Raw genomic sequence first — 21,237 nt, 5'->3', positions numbered from 1 at the left:
CCTTCCTTCTTTCTTTCCTTCCTTCCTTCTTTTTTCCATCTGTAACTGAGAGTAGAGGCTGTTGGCTCACACAGTCTTTCAGTTCATTTCTTGAGAACTTTCAAAAACTTGCTGTTTGTTTGTTTGGGTTTTTATTTGTTTATTTTGCTTTGTTTTTTGTTTGTTTTTCTTTTTTTTTTCAAGAAGGGGTTTCTCTGTGTAGCTCTGGGTGTTCTCGAATTCACTTTGTGACCAGGCTGGCCTCAAACTCACAGAACTCTGCCTCCTAAGTGCTGGGACTGAAGGCTTGAGTCAGTGCTGTCCCACCTTTTCATATCTCTCTCTCTCTCTCTCTCTCTCTCTCTCTCTCTCTCTCTCTCTCTCCAGAGAGGAAATCCCTTCTCACTCTTTTGTGAGAATCCGAGGGTGAGAGTGCTGGCTGGTGCTCATATTGAAGGTTGCTCCTTTGTAGCCTCCTACTGCCTCACCACAGCCCAGAGACGGCAAACAGACAAGCACAGGCTTGGACCCAAAATAGACCTGTCCTTACGTTGATCTGTTGGGCACGTAGCCTCCTCTGCCGGACACTCTTGCCACTGTGATATTGTCTCAGCATAAGCTCACAGTGACAGAGCCTGAGGCCCGTGAGCAGAGCACAAGAACCGTCTGCTCAAACCTGAAATCCGAAGCCTGATGCACGAGAATCCTTTCACTTCAGCACCTCCATCAGTGGGGCTCTCTGTCTGTCCCTGTATTCACTCAGAAGCTGAGCTCTGCTCGCTTCAGTTTGTCATAGTTTCCAGATTATCACTCTGGCCTAAGGCTCTTCCTGTCAAAGGCAGTGCCCGTGAGTGTGGTGCAGCAGTGCTGGTAAAGTCACAACCCATGTTTACTGTAGCAAGCTAGTCTGTATGATTAGAATATTACAGCTACAATAGAAAGCCAGGCACAGTGGCTCATATCTGCAATCCCAGCAGAGGCAAGAGAATTAGTGCAAGGTCAAGGTCAGCCTGGGCTCCACAGTGAGGGCCAGGACAGCCAGGACTACTTAGACAGACCACATCTTTTAAAAAATAATAATAAAATAAACAACCAAACAAACAAATAAATAGAGAATAGGAAGCTGGAGAGATTGCCCAGTGGTTAGGAGCACTGACTGCTCTTCCAGAGGTCCTAAGTTCAATTCCCAGCAACCACATGGTGGCTCACAACCATCTGTAAGGAGATCTGATACCCTCTTCCAGTGTGTCTGAAGACAGCAACAGTGTACTCATATAAATAAAGTAAATAAATACTTATTTTTTAAAAAAAAGAGAAAAAGAAAAAAGGAGAAAAAATTTAATTTATTCTGAAAGTTTACAAACTCGAAAGGATTGACTTTTTAGAACTGTGTACAACATCGGCAATGTCATGTTATAGCATGCCTCATTAAATAACTTAACTTAAAATTATATCAGGCTGTTTTTAACAAAACAAGTAGTAAAGGAATGCTCCTAAGTTTAAAAGCTTAAGTCCAACTGAAGAAGACAGGATGGTGGCACGTGAACGTCACGCCGCAAGTGAGTTAGTGCTAGGCCCAGAGGTCTCCCTGCTGTTTGGACAAATTTTCCAAGCAGATGCTGCCTGAAGACCAGCATTTCCATAGGCTTGAAATTGAGCTATCTGACGTACAAGATTTGAAGAAAGCAGTTGTAAACAGAAACAAAACAAAACACGGTGTCGTTACCTCATCATGCAGCCAGGACATGGGGCAATTGGACTGGGGGTGGGGGTGGGGGTGGGGTGGTAGCAGAGAGGGGAATGGACCAGACCTGAGAGACAACCTTATCTCAGCACGCGTTCTACCTGCTTGGTAATCTGGAAAATGCCAGAGTTGCTAATCCAGATGTTCTGAGGTTGGCTCTTCTTGGCAGGGTGTAAGGGCTCCTGGAGTGGGTTGGGGAACGGAGCCTATGAACTTATATAGACCTAGAAGGGCTTGTTGTAACGAATGGCTAGGAAATCCAGTGAGCTGCCAGTCAACAAATACGAAACAATTTCTCAAAGCTTAGCAGTTTACAAAGGAGATTTAACAAGCAATAGAAGATACCCCACCAGAACCCACAGCTTCTGTGAGTGGACTCAGAATTCTGAAGACTCGGTTGCTTGGGGACCACCAAGCAGCTTTGGAAGCTAGGCAACCAAGGAAATGTTTATGATACGGAACCTTGCTTCTCTTTAAGACTGGACTGTGGGACAGTACAGCACTTGGGAGGTAATGTCAAACCACTGCAGCTTGGGAGGGATGAGAAAGCCTCCGTCAGCATCAGCTGCAGGAGAGAGGGCGGGCTGAGGTAACCCAGAAGACCGGTGTTATGTAAAAGGCTCAGCATCCACACAGCTGTGACCTTAGTTGGGTCTCTTCTGGCTGTGGCTGGGGTATGGATTTCGTAAGGTGGAGGAATTATATCAGGCTGTTTAATGGTATTATAAAGGAAAGAGATGGTTCTCACTGCCAAGGAGTAAAAGAGGTAGTTTATTCTGGAGTCAAATATTAGTGACCATAACCAGGGAATGTGGGTTTCTCTAAGCGCCATGTTTTACTTCCTGTTAAGGTTTGAGATGTGAGCTTTCAGTTGCTGCTCCAACCATCGTGCCTACCATGACTGACCATTAATCCTCTGAAACCATAAGCCCAATACAAAGTTTCCTTGTATAAGTTTTCTGTAGTCATGATGTCTTATCACAGCAATAGAAAAGTAACTTATACAGAAGCTGAGACCAGTTGCCCTTCAGAGTCAGCTTTATTCAGAGTGACGTGGGGCAGAGGGGTGGGGATGATATGGCCGGGATGTGGAGAGCAGACAGGAGAAGCACAGCACTCGGCAGGACTGGTGTGAGGGGGAAGGGCTGTGAGGCCCCAACACAACATGGCTTCTTATCAGTTCTCTGTCCAGTAAAGGGAAGATGGGGAAGGGGTGGAGACAGACAGACAAACATTCAAGCATACACACACACACACACACACACACACACACACACACAGAAGGAGGGTGGGGGAGAACATGAAGGCTGGAACATTTAACATGAACCTATATCGTGGAGCCCCCTCCTTCCCAGTCAGTCATCATACCAGATGTTAGCTATTCTTTGAGAATGTATTAAAACTGAAGACAACATGGTATTCTTTATGGTTACATTATTACAAATTTTTTTTTTCTTTTTCTTCTTCTTTTTTCTTTTTTTCGGGGCTGGGGACCGAACCCGGGACCTTGCGCTTCCTAGGCAAGCGCTCTACCACTGAGCCAAATCCCCAACCCCATACAAAATTCTTTATGGCACAGGATAAAGGCATGCCTGGGGACACCCTCCATAACTCTATGGGAGGGGAACCTTCCTCATCCTGTTTTGAAGGTGCTTAGGGGCTCTGTGAGGTGGCTCAGTAGGTAGAGGTGCTTTCCTCCAAGGTTGACCACCTTGTGTCCCACATGGCCCAGCCCAGCCTGCACAAGTGTACCTTGGCATATGTATCCCCTCCAATAAAATAAACTATATAAAAATATAATAAAAAATAAAATAAAATGTCAGGGTCAAATACTTCCTGGCACAGGAGCAAGACCCACACTAATGTGTAAGAATGTGAAATATTTCGTAAGAAGAACACTGATATCATCCCCGTAGAGTGGGCACCATTTCAGGAAAAATACCTCCTTGTGACCAAACTTTACCTTTGCCCTAATTTTTCTAATCTGGTTATTTAGATATCAAATGCCCTTGTGGCCATGCTCACCTCGTGGCTGTGAAGAAATGAAACAGACTAATGTCTTCATGAACATAAAATCCCAGAGAGATATAAAAATAATCCTGTGTGACTTAATTTGAAGGTCGTTACTGATGCTGGCCTGTCAGCAAACACTGTAGAGAAAATGACCCTGACGAAAGAAATAGCACAAGGTCAAGTCTCATTCCTAGAAGACAGTGTGAGAAGTCTGACTGACACTGGGGCAGTTCCCAATGGGCAGCAGTTGGTCAGAAGGAAAGAGAAGTGTTTCCCCTGGGAATGACGGGGACCCGCTGCTAAATGACAGGCCAGGGCACATAAAGATTAAACACCACTTAACAAGTCAAGAAAGAGTTTGGGGACAGGTAGGTATTGAGTTGGCCCTAAAGAAGTAGGTCAAGTTATATCAAATGTGGATGAAAAGTCACTCATGCAGAGAGCATGAGAGGAGGCTGTACTGTGGGATGGAAAGGGGGTGGCCAGAGGACACCAGAAGTGGGGTTGTCGATCCAAAGCACAATATAGTCATCCCCGACCCCTTGCTCCTCTGAAGAGTAGGGTCTAGCCTGGAACTCCAGCACTCACCCTGCTACTCTTCTTGTACCTCCTAGCCCTGCCACACCTAGTTTCTTATAAGCAGTTTAAACAGAGAAATGAATTCTTTAAACTTGGAAATGTGGGGGAAAGCCACAATCTCTCATGTAAGAGGCTATGAAGGTCTGAGCCTTAGAGACAAAAGTGAAAACTTGAAGCAAGGGTCTGTTACAAGAAATATTTAGAAGTTTGCATTATTTCTTCATCGCTCCCTAAACTCCCAGGATTTCCTTACTTCACTGTGGGCTTCCAATTAATTCCTCCTAGCCTAGACTATTCACTCTTCCTCTCTCTGGTGCCTGCAGGCTCTGCTTGTGAACCAGAAGTGTGGACAGAAAGATTTGAAGGGAGACATGACCAAGCCCAAAAAGAAAAAGGGCTCCTCCTTCTGCTGCCTCGAGCCACGGCCCCCTCGGCTGGGATGGGGCATGGTCTTCCTTCACTCAAAAACCAAAGACAAGGCGGAGTGTGCCTCCGTCTCCAGAGTGCCACCTGTCTTCCACTTCAACCCACGGCACTGCGAGCAACTCAAAAACCATTATTTGAAAAGTGCAGCCGCCAACCTTTCCTTCTCTCAAGATGTGAGGTGGCAGCGAGGACTGCCCAGCATGCCTTTCAGCCAGTACAGTTTTAAGCACATCTACAACACAGAAGACATCGTACCACCTCTGCAGACCAGAAAGATCCAAACTAAGAAACCCGAGCGCACTAGGATTCTGTATACTACAACCCTCTTGCCAGAAGTCATCACTCACTTTACAAAGACATATACCTCAACCCTCTTTCCGGAAGACTTCACTGGCTTTGCAAAGACACAAAAGTCTGATGGTTCTAAAAAAGTGAAACCAAAGCCGGAAGGCCCGGAGCAGAAAGCATTTCCTGGACAAAGTCGCTATCACAAATTAAAGCCATATCTGCTGGACCTGACACCCTCTCTAGATGAGAGTCTGGAAGAAAGGGAAACCTGGCTTCCACCTGCTGAGAAGGAAGCCCGAGGCTGGGAAGCCATCGTGCTGGAGAAGCTGGACAAGCGCACCTCACGATGGATCCAGAGCAAACGACCAGTGAGACCGGGACAATCGCCCAACAAATGGCAGCCCTTTCTGCGCCAGCAGTACGACTGGAGCCACATTCGGGATGAGCTCACTTCGTCCAGTGACTTGGAGCTCCTCAAAAAACTGGAAGCAGAAGAGACAGCAGAGTTTATGGGTGAAAGTGCCCCGCCGCCACCAAAGGAAATAAAGAAACCAGAGCTGCTGCTTCCGGTTTACTTTAGGTAGGCTGGCCTTAAACAGGCCTGGCGAAGTCTATGGCTCCCCTTCAAGGATTCCCATAGGCTCCTTATTTGGTATCTTCGAGGCTTCCCTGGTGCTTACAGTCAAACCAACCCCCTTGCATTTGCTAGGCAAGCCCACCATCCCTGGCTACATCCCAGTCCGCACTTCAGAATACACTTTCCGTCAACTTCCGCTTCACCACCACTCACTCTCTGAGATCTCATGTTAGGTTTCTAAGCCTCTCTACTGACATTCTGGGCTGGACACTACTCTATCATAAGCTGCTGCCCGGTGCTGCCAGGATGTTAGCAGCTCTCTGTCTTTACCTGCTAGAAACTAGAAACCAGGAGCACCTCTCAGTTGTGGCAAGCAAGGATGGCTCAGACACTGCCAGATATCTCTGAAGGGACAACAATCACACCCTGAACGGGTCACGGTCTTTTTTTTTTTTTTTTCTTTTTAAGGGGACCAGGTTTTATATTTTATTTATTTTTAAAGATTTATTTAGCACACTGTAGCTGTCTTCAGACGCACCAGAAGAGGGCATCGGATCTCATTACAGATGGTTGTGAGCCACCCTGTGGTTGCTGGGAATTGAACTCAGGACCTGTGGAAGAGCAGTCAGTGCTCTTAACCTCTGAGCCATCTCTCCAGCCCCCAGAGTCACAGTCTTCAAGGATTCTGTCCTTAGCTTCCAGTAACTGAGCTCTCGTGCAGATGGTCCAGCTCAGTAGAGCTCCTGGAGATGTAGCCAGGTTGATGGTGAAGAGGGCAGGGGGTTCATGGCACTGCTGGGTCTGCCTCACTTTGAATAAGACTCACTGACCTCAGTGACTTGACACCGGTCACTGACAGGACCAGACTCAGGGTAGAGAAGCAAGCGCTCCAAAAGCAGAAGATGGCCCCATGTTTCTTGGGTTAAATCCTCTTCATCCCAGCCAGAGTGAAGATGGGAGCTATCCCAATCTCCCTGTCCTCCAAAAGGGAACTAAAAAGAAGTCAAAATGTAGTTTTGTATTTAGTGGGCAAATACAAGTTGATTTTTTTTTTTTTTTTGGTTGATGTTGTTAGTTCAGATAGTGTGTGGAAGTTGGGAATAGAATACAAAAGGACAGATGTGTCCACCTGGTGAATAGACAATTCATTCCCACACAGACTCAGTGAGGTCACATAGAAGGTGGTATCCGCTCCCCACATCCGTGCAAATTTTAATAGCATGAAGAACGAGTGGCAGACCGGGACATGGTGGCACAGGCCTGTAATCCCCACACTTGGGAGGCAGAGACGCAGAAAGAGCACAACTTTGAGGCCAGCCTGGTCTACATACTAAATTCTAAGCTAGCCTGAGCTACATGACAGGGTCCTTTCTCAATTTCCCCATGCATGTCAAAAAGGGAGAAGAAAATGGGAGGGGAGCAGGGTGGCAGGAGGGGTCTCTTCCAGAGGCTCCATATTCAAATGGCACCATAGAGAATGCTGGTCATCAGGCACAGCGGTTCTGATGCTCCCATGTAGGAGCAGAGCTTAAGCGTGCTACGGTGAAACCTGGACCTAAGGGGGAACGTCTACCCCTTCCCTTCCCCCTCCTCTCGCCTCCACTAAGGTTACCTGGCTACTCCCCACAAGTATACGCTGCTGAAACCCTCGGCAACAACATGACAGCCAAGTGGATCCTAGAAGAGAGAAGCAACATCCAGTATCTCCCTAAGAACCCCTTCCGGCAGGTGAACCCCAAAGCTGGAGAATATGCTTACTCTACAGACAATGCCTTTGAGCAGGAGATTTACTTTGGTAATGCTGGGCCCTGGGGTGGGAGTGTGGACTGAAGAAATAAGGCATCTTGGGAAAAAAGTGGTTGTGGGTGGAGACGAGTCTCTGGGGGCATCAACCAGGGCTGTTAGCACGGGATTTGTGGCAGGGGTATCTAGTGGAGAGCACACATTGTTTTTGCCTGCTTCTCTGTCTCTCCATCTTACCAAGGGGCTTGTGACTTTGGGAGGACCGTTTCTCTGTCCTATCACTTTAGATATCCCCTCCCACCCACCTGACCTGCTGTGTTTTAAAAAACAAATGACAAACAAACAAAACAGAAAACCCACGGGTTTTGGAGTCTGGCACATCTGTTTAAACACTGGCTTGATTCCTTCTTAGTGACATTCAGCAAATTACACAACGCACGCGCACACACACACACACACACACACACACCCGCCAAGGCAAAACATGATGCTTATTTGTAAAGCAATGTTAGCAAGACTGTACATTCAGTGCAAAAGACAAGAAAGCAGCTGAGGAACTTGTGCTTAGCACGCAGAAGGTCACCACGACTGCCTGTCCCTTCTCGTCCCTCCACCTAGCTAAGTTTTCAATGCCCAGCCTTGCAGAACACAAGCTATTGTGTGTTCTAAGTGGGCTTCTTTTTCTTCCTCTCCTCTCCTCTCCTCTCCTCTCTTTCTTGACAGGACTTCTCTGTGTGGCCCTAGCTGTCCTGGAAGTCACTCTGTAGACCAGGCTGGCCTTGAACTCACAGAGATCTACTTGCTTCTGCCTCTGAGTGCTGGGATTACAGGCCTGCACCACCATGGCCTGGTTCCATGCTGCTGCTGCTTCACCATCACATCCATCTTGCTTCTACACTGCTATAGGCCAGGTCTCCTGAAGGAGCTTAACAAAACTATTCTAGGGGATTCGCAACTGGCAGAGTTAATTAAGTGCCCCTTCAGTGTCCAGAACTACTTAGAAATTAGTTTCTGCTTTACCACGGGAAAACATTGTCTTTGCACCTTCTAGGCCTTTATGAGGTGACCAGCTGTGACCATTCTAGTCTGGGGCATGGTGGCACATGGCTCCAATCTTGGCACTTGGGAGGCAGAGAAGCAGAAAGAGCATAACTTTGAGGCCAGCTTGGGCTACGCACATTCATTGAATTTGTCTTCATAGATGGAGTGAAGATCGTTCACCAGATTGGTGGGAGGAAAGACCAAATTGTCCTGGAAAACCTCAATCGGTATGACAAGCACCTGACTAAGGTCTTCCCTGAAACCCCAGAGAAGTGGAGCCTCCAGCCTTTTCCTGAAATGCGTAAGGAACATTATCAGAAAACTAACAATGGGGGTGTGGGGATACGGAATTGAGGCTGTTTCTTTAAAGCCATGGACACTACCAGCAATGGGGCACTCTCTTCCTAACAATAAAAACATTGTAAAATGCTAATCGTAAGATGGTGGAACTTGCTTTCCAGTTGGAATCTGATATCACTTAGGTATAAATACATGGCTTTAGGGTAATCACCAATCAGATGTGTGCACTCGGGCTACCACAGGAAGCTCATCAGACTCCGCACTCACCTATGTTCCTGGGCTCGTTCCGCCAAATGGCTTCTCTGTACCTCAGACAAGCACTCTACCACTGAGCTAAATCCCCAACCCCGAGTCTTTGGTTTTTTTGTTTTGTTTTTTATTTTGTTTTTTTTTCTTTCTTTTTTCTAGACATGTTTCTAGGAATGGTGATGTGTGTAGCTGTATGTGTGAGTACACAAGGGTGGGCATGTGTGTGGAGGCCTGCAGCTAATGCTAGGGAGTCTTTCTCTCTTTCCATCTTACTCATTGAGCCAAGGCCTCTCAATCGAACCCAGATAGCATTGATACAACAGTTACTCTAGCAAACTTAATTTTTTTTTCTTTTTTGGATATCTCTTGTCTCAGTTTTTTAAGCATTTGAATTTTAGGCAGGCTGCCATACTTGCCTAGGTATCTGGGTGCTAGGGATTCAAACTCTGGTCCTCACGTTTGCAAAGCAAGTGCTTTACCCACTGAGCCATTTCCCTGCCTTTTCTTTTTTAAAAGTATATCATTCTTTATTTTGTAAGACAAAGGTGGTGACTAAGAAATGAGCTTCTAAAACAAAATGTACCAATCTTCTAAGAGACAGTGTCTCTAAATCCAATGATTCTTTTGTGCTGTTCAGATGGGCTGTCTAGGGCTGAGCATGGAACTGGGTGTCTTAATCACTATTCTGTTGCCGTGAAGAGACACCATGACCATGGCAACACTTATCAAAGAAAGCATTGAACCGGAGGCTTGCTTACAGTTTCAGCAGTTTGGTCCATTACTATCATGGTAGGGAGCACAGCAGCGGGCATGGTGATGGCATAGTAGCTGAGAGCTACGTCCTAGTCTGTAGGCTGGGAGCATGGGGTAGGAGGGGCAGGAATGGACAGATGGATAGAAAGACAGAGAAACTTGGCCTGGTTTGAGCTTTCAAAACCTCAGAGCTCACTGTGGGTGACAGAATTTCTCCAATATGGCCATACCTACTCTTAATAAGGTCCTACCTCCTAATCCTTCTAATCCTTTCAAATAGTACCACTCCCTGGTGACTAAGTCTTCAAATACATGAGCCCGTAGGGGACATTCTTATTCAAGTCATCACACCGGGTATAGCACTTGCAAGCATGTACAAGTCCTTAGGTTCCATAGTCAGGCAGTGAGGTGAAACCTGATCCTTCATTTCACAGCTTATAAATTCAAGAAAGGAGTCCAGCGTTGGACTGCACTGCCAACCCAGGCCAAGGGCCTTCTGCTGCAAGTAGGGGAGGAAGACTCGTCTGCCAAGACTAGGAGACAAAAGAAGCAGGTCACACCCCTGAAGGAGAATGTTACTTGGGAGCTGACAGTCCTGAGGAAGATGCTGCAAGAGTGGAAGACTTCCTGGGCACTCAGTAAGTAAAGGGATATCCTGAGGTAGTTGATACTTCTGAATATGTTTCTCAGTCTGGAAAACTCCAGCCCTAATTTGTAAAATGTAGAAACTGGTTGCCCCATTAAAGGTCTGGATAAGAGCCTTCCACTAGCGGGCGCTAGGTGAACATTATTTTCATCTACGCTGGGTTCTTTTTTACATGGGGAGGTCTGTGAGGGAACTTCAGTAATGCATGAGAACTTACTATGTGGTAGGCTTTCTGATCTGAGAAACAGGACACCAGGCTCTTTTTCAGGAAACCGTCCACTCTGTGCTAGCACTGTCTCTGCAGAATTTTCCTCAAAGTCAGAGCCACAGAAGTCCAAGAACAAAGCCTTTTGACCTTTTTTTTTTTTCCCTCTCCCATATTGGTTGATTTACCTTCCAAATGAATGAGTACTTTAGATTCCTGGGCTGTGAGACTAAAAAGAGCTGAGGAGGAAAAGGAGGGGAAGGAGGGGGGAGGGCTCTGGGTGAGATGTGGGGGAGTTACCTTAATTATGAACACTGAGCAGGCCACGTGGCTGTTTCCAGTTTTTCTTCTCTTTGGCTCTTGGGGTCTCCTACCACAATCATGTTGAGAAAACTTCACAGGCAGAAACCCTGTCTTACCTGTGTCTGAGACATGCTGGATAACATGTCCTGATTCATGACAGGGAATATGAAAGATACAGCCCCACCATTATATGTGCAACTGTCAAAAGACATATACGCAGTTGACTGTGGGACAGTCTCGCTTGTGCAAATGTGGTTACCATGGATCTATTTTCCTTCAAAGAACATTAAGTAGGAGGCTGAATGCCTCTACCAACTGAGAACCTCATCTCTCACTAGAAGCTTCGACTGGTCTTGAACTCATGAGTTTATGATCTTCCTGCTTCAGCCTAACTAACTGACACTCAGTAACTGCATGCCGCCCTAATCAGCCAAACATTGTATTTCATTCCCATTTATCTTCCACGAAAAGTTACTTAGGTAAAGAGCAAAAGCATATAAGATGAGAAGGGGGGAACTACCTGACAAGTGTAAGACTCATCACAAAAATAACGCGCCAAAGGAGCCCGTCTGTGAACTCTTTACTCTGAGCTAAAGGGGTCCTTGCAAATGTCCTGGGGAAAGGGACCTCTTCTTGTCTTCCCACTTATTGCACAACATATAACCCTAACCAGATGGTTCTTTTCATCTTTCTTCCCTGACATAGTTATTGAATGGCATCATGAGACGGTGGAGAACCTACTACGGGGCATACAAAGCATGTACGATGACATTAGGATCCAGGCCATCACCACATGTGCTACTGCTGTTTTAGAAAGGCCCCGGGTTGCCGCCAACCCGGAGGACCCAGGTGAGAGCCAGGACTGAGTTGCTTGGGGACATCTGAACGGAGGGAGGCCTTAGAGATAACCTGAGCTCATTTTCCAAATGTAGAAACTATGGCCCAGAGTCTGCCTGCACAGCTATCTCCAGAGATGAGACTGAAGCTCCTGGCCATGGGCTGTTCTTACAGAGGCTCTGTCCCAGCACCCACATGGCAGCTTAAAACTGTCTGTAGTCCTGTTCCAAGGAACCTGATGTCCTCCTCTGGCCTCTATTGGTACCAGGTACTACGTGTACCTACGTTTGAACAAGATACTCACACAAAGAAAAAAAAATAAGGACTGAGGGTGTAACTCAGTTGTAGAATGCTGTCCTGGCATGCACAAAGCCCCAGTTTTAAGTCTCAGCAAAAAAAAGAACGAAAGGGAAAAGAAAGAAATACATAAATGAATTTGATAGATTTTAATCTTAAAAATGAATTAAGATTTTTTTCCCATTTTTCCAGAGTTTGTAATCATTTAGGAAAAATAATGTTGGCATTATTCTCATTATTAGCAGTTTAACAGGTTAAAAAAAAAACTTCCCCTCAATTACAGCCAAAATTATAACCTACCAAAGATGATTCAATGATACAGGCTCCTGATGATGAAATGTTAAACCCCATCCACTCTTCTGCATGGGCCTTCTCAGAACCATTAGCCTGAAACCTGTGCCAACTTGCTCCTTCTCTGAGCTAAGACACCCCAAGCTCATTCTATCCTCACCTGTGCCTGCTTACGCTTCTGCTATCCCTCCAGTGAGGGGCTGGGACTGGCTGTACCTCTTCCAACTTGTCCTGCCTTTAAAGATTCCACCACTTTCTTCCTGTTTATTGACCTGTAGACATGGGTCCCCCCATGTGTCACTGTCTGATGGCCCTGGGGCACACACCTACGTGCAAACTGCACAAGCCAACTCATCTGCATCTTCCAGGTTCTGGAGTCTGCAGCTCCCTCTGCTGGAAAAGTCTGGCCTTGCCTGATCAACCTTCCTATCTACAACAGAGACACTTCCTCTGAGGAGCCTGCTATAAACTTCTACACATATTTTGACATTAATTTTTTTCCTTGTTTCTTTGGGTAATAGATATTATTATAATCCCATACCCAAAGCTTCATACAGTCTGTGGCATTTGGTCACTATACAGTTTCATCACTGTGCACACACCATGAGAAATATTTACTTGAAGACAGCTTCAGTGTCTCTTAGGAGACACAGCTGTGGTATACGTGATCTGTCATGGACTGAGACATCATGTGGCACCTTTGTCCTCAGAATTGAAATCCCTTCCACAGTTCCTGCCCTTGTATATTTCAATCTTATTACTTACCCAAAGAAAATAACTTAATTTTTTAGACTACTCAATAGACTTTTTTTTTATCTTTATTAACTTGAGTATTTCTTATTTACATTTCGGTTGTTATTCCCCTTCCCTGTTTCTGGGCCAACATCCCCCTAATCCCTCCCCCTCCCCTTCTTTATGGGAATCCCCTCCCCATTCCCCCCCCCAATAGACTTTTTTGCTCACTAGAAATGCACACTTCCCGAAATCGACCATCCCTTATCTGAAATGCTTGGGACAAGCAAAAATGGACTATTTCCGGATTTAGAGTATTTGAACATACATGAATTATCTTGGAGATGAAATTTAAGTCTAAATGTGAAAGCTATTTTCATTTCACACATATATATACATATATATATATAATGAATCTCAAAAGGTAATTTCATACAATATGTAAACTGGGTCTACATTTTTATTGAACCTCTCACATGAGCATAGGTGTGGAGATCCCACCTGTGGGGCGTCATGTCTGTGTCTTGGAGCATTTGGAATATTTCAGAGTTTGGATTTGGAGATCAAGGGTCTTCAACTAGCAGTCGGCATACAGGCCTACAGTCTAAGTGAAAAAGACAGACAGACCGAGTGTGGATGTATATGCCTATAATACTAGCCCTTGGGAAGGAGAGGCGGAAAGGTCAGGAGTTGGCTTGGGCTATAGAGAGCCTCAAAAACAAAAGTACAAAACCACTCACAGCTCTGCTGTTTCTTGGGAAGACACGTGTGGGCCAAGAGATGACAACCCTTTCTGCTTCAGCTTAAGAGTTTAAGCTTCTGTTAAGTGGCTGTCTCTTCTCTAAGCTTCTGTTTTCTTTTCACTGACAGTGATAGAGACTTAATCCAGTACCTTATGCCTTCAAAGCAGGTGCTCGTGGCTGAGCTAAAACACTTTCCTATGTTTATAGGCAAAGTTTCTTATGATAAAGATAAATCACACCACAGCTGGGAAGAACTATAATTGACCGGTACTCTTCTTTGGGCCTCCCCAGATGCCTTATTGCGTGTGTGCCCTCCGTGACCCTAAATTGCACCAATGGAGTCGCCAAAGAGCTATCATACTCATGGAGCATAAACTCACCCTGAGTGAGTGCTATGGGATTCTTCACAGCTCCATGAACCCCAGACAGGCCTGGAGGGATGGCTTAGTGGCTAAGGGCACTGGCTGTTCTTCCAGAGGATCTAGGTTTGATTCCTAGCACCTACATGGCAGAGGATCCAAAGTCCTTTCTGGAGTCTGTAAGCACTACGTGTATGTTGTATGCAGATAGATATGCATGCAGGCAAAACACCTAAATTAAAAGTTAAGAAGAACAATTTTCCCAAATTAAAAAAGAAAAAAAAGGGGTTGGGGATTTAGCTCAGTGGTAGAGCGCTTGCCTAGGAAGCGCAAGGCCCTGGGTTCGGTCCCCAGCTCCGAAAAAAAGAAAAAGGAAAAAAAAAAAAAAGAAAAAAAAAAGAACCCCAGACAAAATGACCACCCAGCAGTGCTGCTCTGAAGCACAAGCTCCTCCCATTCTCCTCAGGGCAGCGTTTATGGAAAGTGTCAGTGTTCACAGTTAAAGCTAAAAGACCCCCACTGGATTCTACCTCAATATCTACTCCGGCACAAACTCGACCCGAGTTGAAATGCTGAATTCGACGACGTGAGACGGCAAAGCACAAGTCTAATTGCCACGAGGGAGTAAGTGGGCTGGTGGTATTACTAAGATGAATAGCTAAACTAAAACTAGCTGGATATATGTTTCGATTTCAGTACTAGAGACTAGGTGATAAGGGATTGAAAACTGGTGTATAAAATCCTGCCCACTGAAGGCAGGCATCTGACCTGTGATTTAGTAAGCCATAGATGTAAGGTTGACCTTGGTAAGGAAGCTGAGAGAAAAGCACAGGACTGGTACCGTCTTTTGGATTGCAGGACCAATCATTGTGGACTTGCCAGAGGTCCTTCTGTCCGCTTTAGAGACTGCTCTGTCCGACAGCAATCCGAATGTGAGGATGGCAGCAGCAATATGCCAGTATTCCATACAGTCACATAATCCCACTGCCCAGGACATCATGGAGACAGCCCTCACGAAGGGTGAGTAACTGCCACTCGTGACCTGGGATGAGGGACAGAGGCCACCTCCCTGTCAGCTCTCTGTCGTCCCCTTTTCACTGGAACGCTGGGATATCCGCTGTTTTGCCTTTGAGTCTCTGTTCTGCTAGACACACGGAGACACTAGTTCTTCCTAGGCACTTTTACAAGGTGTGAGCTTTTACAGATGCAGTCTATAAACCATGCCCTAAAATGGATGAAATGGAAGACAGCATCTTAACTAAAACAAGGTACAGACGAAAAGACAGCCCCCATCCCCTGTTTCTATGTGGAAACTATAGTTACAAGATCAACCTGGAGGTGAAGAGTGATCACTAGAGGTTAATGGTGGGGAGCAGAAAGTGGATAAAGGCAAGTGGGTTTGTTCAATGCAACGTTGCACACATGCGTTGAAATAGCCCCCTCAACCCTGTTAATAATACAGTCAATGCATGACTAGCCAATGATTTTAGGCCTAGATGTCTAGCCCAATGGTAGTATGATTGCCCAATACTTTAAGACATTAATTGGATCCCTAGTGCCAAGAAAAACAAATACACAATGGCCTCCTATGTAACATTTTATTATTGAAGAGAACATAACAATAGCTAAGTGCATTTTGTAAGGTTTTCCCTGTAAATCACCTGTACATCATGCTTCCGGTTTCTGCACAGTGACCCCCTAGGCATCATCATGCTGGACTTAATAGAGCTGTCAGGTGTGAGGCCACTGACCTCTCTTGACGCGCTGTTCCTTGACGTAGCATGAGAAAACATTGACTAGTCTGGCCTTCTATATCTAAACAATCCCGTGCCTGGTTCATCTGTTTTAGGGACTTCCTCCTGGCTCCCTATAGCCTTCCTGATCTGCATGGAGAGAAGCAGCCGCACTGCTTAGCTAGATCAGAAGTGTTACCCAAGAAGAGCTTTTATTCTTTTAGCCTGCACTTGAAAGGTAGAAGCAGAGGTATCAAAGGTCAAAGTCGGAGCCAGGAGGTGGTACAAATCTTTAGTCCCAGCACTCAGGAGGCAGAGGCAGAGGCAGGTGGATCTCTGTGAGTTCAAGGCCAGCCTGGTCTACAAAGTGAGTTCCAGGATGGCCAGGGCTACTCAGATAAAACTTAAAACTAAAAAAATAAATTAAAATAAAATTAAAAAACAAAACAAGAAAAGAAGTCAAGGTCAGGACTGAATCTCTAGCTTGGTGTCCCCAGTACTGTCACCCATAGCCCTCCCCCGAAAGGTTCAAGGTCATCTTCTGCTACACGTGGGTTTAAGGCTAGCCTGGACCAAATAAAATTCTTTCTCAAAAAAATTTTTTTCTGGTTTTTGTTTTTAAACTTTAAAATAGTCCACGTGGTTGAACTATGGGAGTGGATTTTCAGACTCAGAGGGATAATGGGAAGTAAGACACAGGCAGACAGCAGTAGTTGGTACCAATTCAAAGCGGCTGCTCTCTGGGAGAAAGCATCGTTCTGAACCCATGTCGTCACTTTCGATCCACGGGGCAGGTAACAGTGTGGACAGCTGGGCTGCAGCGCAGTGCTTGGCCCTGGCAGGCATCGCCACCTATCCAGTGATTAAGAGGATTCTCCACCAGCTTTTCTACAAGAATAACGAGGCTACCGAGAGACAGGCTTGTGAGCTCCTGAACCATCTCAGGGTTAATTCGGTATGTGTCAACTTCACTGGGGAGGAATGAGACCTTGGGGAGCAGACCGGTGCACAAGGAGAGGACGCGGGTGGCTGAGGAGGGTGTTAAGCCAAGTGCACTGAGCCCAAGTGAAACTGGGCATGGAGGTGTGAGATGCTAGAAGCAATAGGATAAAGGTTGAGTCATGCCGCGCGGATCTGCTCGTCTCAGGCTTATCACAGAGGACCGCACAACTGCGTTCATTACTCTGGGGAGAAACACAGACTGGGCCAGATGCGGACCATCCCAGGGACTGAAAACAGGAAGGGAAGGCCTTCATTTTCTGCTCAGATTAATGGACCTTTATTTTCCTTTCTGGTTTATAATCCAAGTCAGACTGCTTGGGAAGAGGAGTGCCCTAGCTCTTATTAACCCACTCTGTCCCTTAATAGGAATGGTAACTCATGACCTGGGGCATTTACACTACTGGATGCCCTGTCAGCATATACTTTCTTCTAGATTCTATTACCTCTAAGGTGAGTGAGACTATCCATGCAAGCCTTCCTTTTCCTCAGACCCTGATCCACACGATGCTTGCTGTGGAGCTGAACAGCAGGCAATGGAGGGACCGCATCGTGGCCTGCCGTGCTTTCTCTCAGATCAGTGGAAAAGTCTGCATAGTAAGTCTTGGCTTCCAGAAAGCTTGGCTGGCCTGGGGTCTTCCTACTTTTTGCTTCTGTCTAATATCTCATTGCTTCCTCTTATTCATGACATGGATTATCTTTAAGTAATAGGTACTCCTCTGACTTTAAGCAGCGTTTCTTGTCGGGGGTGGCGATCCACAAGCCGTGACACTGCCACTCTCTAATATACGCACAAGCCAAGAGAAAGAGCTTAGGAACTTTATAGTAATTTCACCCTGTCTCAGTATCAGTAGACAATATAAAAGTATGTCAATGACTATAAAAATATCAGTCAATGATGCATTCCCCCCTCACCCTACATTTGAAAATTGGTCCTTGATCACTTTGAGAAGCAGACTGAAAAGACTCAACAATTGAACTAAACAGGTGCCTGTCCTGGTTCTCTGGACACTCAGCGCATACATACAAAAACATGGACCCTTCTTAAAAACAGTGGCATAGGGCTGGAGAGATGGCTCAGCGGTTAAGAGCACCGACTGCTCTTCCAGAGGTCCTGAGTTCAAATCCCAGCAACCACATGGTGGCTCACAACCACCTGTAAAGAGATCCAATGCCCTCTTCTGGTGTGTCTAAGACAGCTACAGTGTATTCATATATAATAAATAAATAAATCTTAAAAAAAAAAAACAGTGGCATAGCAACTTGAGCAACAAGACTAACAATACGTATGACTCGATGGCACCCCGTCCCGAGGCCAGCAGAGCTGTTTCCTAGGGTTGAAGGACATACCAAAGACCTTCATGGAACACTAGGGGACTCCAGGCGTTCAAGCTCAAGGGTAGGGCGAACAAAGCACTTTGTGTTTTTGTTATTGAGGCAAGCAAAGCGTGAATTAGCGTTCACAGTTAGCAAATATAATGCAATGAGGGGGGATGCCTGGTATTATTCACCATCTTGGCCCATGGGAAAAGAGACAATACTCTTCCCAAGGCCTTAGCTTTTCCCACTGAGAGAATGTGGACATGCTAGGGCATCCCTTCGTGTCCTGGCTTCCACATGCATTCACTGATCATAGTTTATGCAATTCTTCCTAGAAGCCACCTTGTGGGAAGAACATTCTGTACCCTATCCCACCCACGGTTCACAGCTTTCTTATCTGGGCTCTTATGCCTTGAGAGCAGAGTGAATGTAAGATGCTCTCTTGAAACTTTCAGGAACCAGTGTGTATTGGACAACTTGAAGGTGGGGGACTCGGCTGCAATTGAAGGAATTTCCAGCAAGCGAAACCTGAAACTCTTGCCACATTACAAAGCATCATTGAGGAGCTAGAGAGATGTCTCAATGACGAAAAGCACTCACTGTTCAAATATAAAGACCAGGATTTGTATCACAGCACCCGCATCCAACCGAGGTGTAGTCCCACACATCGAGAAATCGTGAGCTTCAGTTTTAGCAAGAGCTCCTGCAGGAAAACTAAGGCAGACAGTGGTGGAGGAAGAGAGTGAATGCCCTCTATTAGCCTCTATACATGTATGCACGTTTCCCTTCCTCATATACACACGTGCTGTGCACCTCACGTACTTACATGTACAACACTTAAATGAATCTAGGAGACTATTTAATCTCACCATTCAGTGCAAACTGAAAAATAAAACTCAGGGAATCAAAGATGGCTTCATGAGGACATTCCTATGGATCTGCTTTCGTCTCTGTGAGTCCTGATACCTGGGATGAAAGGAATTCCTCGCAAAGAAATGTCCCTTTTATTCTCTCAAGAGTGTACCCCTTTCTGCTTTGAGCTGGGCGAAGCTAAGGAAATCCGCTCTGTCTTTGGTTGCTGATGTAATCCCTAAACACCGCTTGCCTTCAACAGAGCTTACATAGCCTTCAGATCACCTCAATGTTTGGTTTACCCTAGAGCCTAATAGTTTGTTCTGACGATGATGCATTTGCATTTTGGAGAGGACTCGTGTAGCAATGAAAGCCAGGATTCTGCTATTGGGGACTGTGAAAGGGCTAGATCATAACTGGACTGAGCCTACCCTTGGACAGAAAAAGGAGGACCTATTTACTCTTGCATCGTTCTGGGGTTACTTGAAAGGGATCAGAGGATGCAGCTTGTGAATTCCTCAAATGTGCATGTGCAAGCATTCAAGCGCATGTGCGCATGCACACACACACACACACACACACACACACACACAATCTGCACCCACAAACACACAAACAAATGTTCAGCTCTTCTGGCCATGTTTCTTGACCTTTTGAATGAAATTGCTTCTCATCTTTATATTAATGAAGAAAAATATAAGGTACTCATAGGAGAGGGAGAAGAAAGACCATGCTGTTTAAATGCCACTGCAGAATGCTTGCTGAGCTATTCGTGGTTTCACTGTAGACCTCATGGATAGTGAAGTATCTGATACTGGGGCTCATTTCCTGAGAGCTCCTGGGGCGTACCACGTTAGAGGAATAATGGTGCTTTGTTCTCCCAGAGACATCTCTCCATCTTACTGAAACTGAGACTATGGTAGGGAGACTAAGTTCAAGTGAACTGAAACTAGAAGACATAGTCCTTGACGGTTTTTTTTTACAAGAACACATAGCATGGGGGAAAGGGTTATTGAGTGAAGCATATTTGTTCTTCAAAGTATTCTGGTTCAATTTCAAATACTAAAGTACTACTCTTCCCGGAGCTGACACCCTCTCCTGTACCAGGTACCATTGTGTCACAGTGCTTCCATTCATTCGGTACTCAGACATGCAGACAGGCAAAACATACATATAAAATACAATTTAAAAAATACTAGAAAAACAAAGAGCACACAGCTCTGAACTGATTCCTAGACTTCTAAACACATGAGTTGCCTCTTGAGACATGTTTTATGTCCTGGATCTGGCCACCTTCACTCATCCCACCACGGCAAAGGGAAAACATCTTCCCTTTCGTATTTCTGTCTGGGGTCCACACCTCTCTTGCCTGCAGAGGCTTTGACTTTGTCTTGGAGGTCAGTGTCCTGCCACTTTCTGATGTTCTTCAATTGTTTAAATTTCATCTTTCCTTCTCTCTGTTGCTTTTTTAAAGGGGTGGTTGGGTGTAATTCATAATCAACCTTTTGAATTAGAAATGCTGATCTGACCTAGCAGGGAATGTTGTTACAGTCGTGATATTTGACAAACAAGATGACCATAAAATATTACCTGCATGAAATACTTAGCTGCAGCACTGTCCCCAGGACACCCGCCCCTCTGCCCACAAAGCCCTTGTGCGAAGACAAGCGGTACTGATATACAAGCATCTCCTGGCCGCTCTGTTTACAATAACTAGGAAAGAAAAAAATAAGCCCTTATTTTAGTGTGTTCATCTTTTTATGACACCAGGTACCGTCAACCAGTGCAGACAGGAACAGGCTATTCCTGCGGGAGTGGGCGCCCATCATCCTTTAACCCTCACATTTTGTTAAAGAAAGACCCAATCTGGTCATCCAGTGTCATAACCTAAAGAGGCCTGAGAACGGGCTCATCTTTTTCACGTGCTCCAGCTTCCTGCTGAGACCCTAGTGGTGGACAAGGTACAGATGATGATGTCATGGTGAACTGCAGGAGTTTAAAAGGGTAGCGTGCCTGAGTTCTTTTCATTCACTCAGTGAGCAGTTTCCCCTCTGCATTGTAGAGGTCACGCAGGCATTAGTGGAGCAGAAAGCCATCTCTCCCTTGGTAATGCTGTAATGAACTATTCAGCAAAAGCAGCTGGAAGACACTCTCGGGGTTTCCTACGCTGTCCCACATGGGGCGGAGGGGACTTTCTAAAGAGATGTCTTTTGAGCTAAGTCCTAAAG

General features: G+C 45.7%; 1 protein-coding gene and 1 long non-coding RNA gene across 4 annotated transcripts in view; one reads left to right on the top strand and one right to left on the bottom strand.

The window, feature by feature from the left end:
• Window positions 1-1,303: 1,303 nt before the first annotated feature.
• LOC134479229 (uncharacterized) lies at window positions 1,304-2,091 on the bottom strand. Its single transcript, XR_010052281.1, has 2 exons — window positions 1,825-2,091; window positions 1,304-1,641 (listed from the first exon to the last, which is right to left on the bottom strand). It is a non-coding gene; the product is annotated as an uncharacterized LOC134479229 (long non-coding RNA).
• Window positions 2,092-2,111: 20 nt separating this feature from the next.
• The window catches only part of Heatr4 (HEAT repeat containing 4), a 32,873-nt gene continuing 13,747 nt past the window's right edge, over window positions 2,112-21,237 (top strand). The window contains exons 1-9 of one of the 3 annotated variants that reach the window (XM_006240361.5): window positions 2,112-2,233; window positions 4,639-5,609; window positions 7,214-7,401; window positions 8,551-8,691; window positions 10,127-10,330; window positions 11,552-11,695; window positions 14,964-15,125; window positions 16,633-16,793; window positions 17,330-17,434. In XM_006240361.5, coding sequence (XP_006240423.1) covers window positions 4,687-5,609; window positions 7,214-7,401; window positions 8,551-8,691; window positions 10,127-10,330; window positions 11,552-11,695; window positions 14,964-15,125; window positions 16,633-16,793; window positions 17,330-17,434 — 2,028 coding nt within the window. In that variant the 5' untranslated portion in view covers window positions 2,112-2,233; window positions 4,639-4,686. Of the gene's footprint in view, window positions 2,490-4,638; window positions 5,610-7,213; window positions 7,402-8,550; window positions 8,692-10,126; window positions 10,331-11,551; window positions 11,696-14,963; window positions 15,126-16,632; window positions 16,794-17,329; window positions 17,435-21,237 lie in introns of all 3 variants that reach the window. The other 2 variants (XM_063262680.1, XM_006240362.4) reach the window with 2 other exon arrangements.

The sequence above is a fragment of the Rattus norvegicus genome, chromosome 6 (assembly GCF_036323735.1).
Source record: "Rattus norvegicus strain BN/NHsdMcwi chromosome 6, GRCr8, whole genome shotgun sequence".
Classification (NCBI taxonomy): Eukaryota; Metazoa; Chordata; class Mammalia; order Rodentia; family Muridae; genus Rattus; species Rattus norvegicus.
Note: the sequence above shows the minus strand (reverse complement) of the source record. Positions and strands in the feature narration are given on the sequence as shown.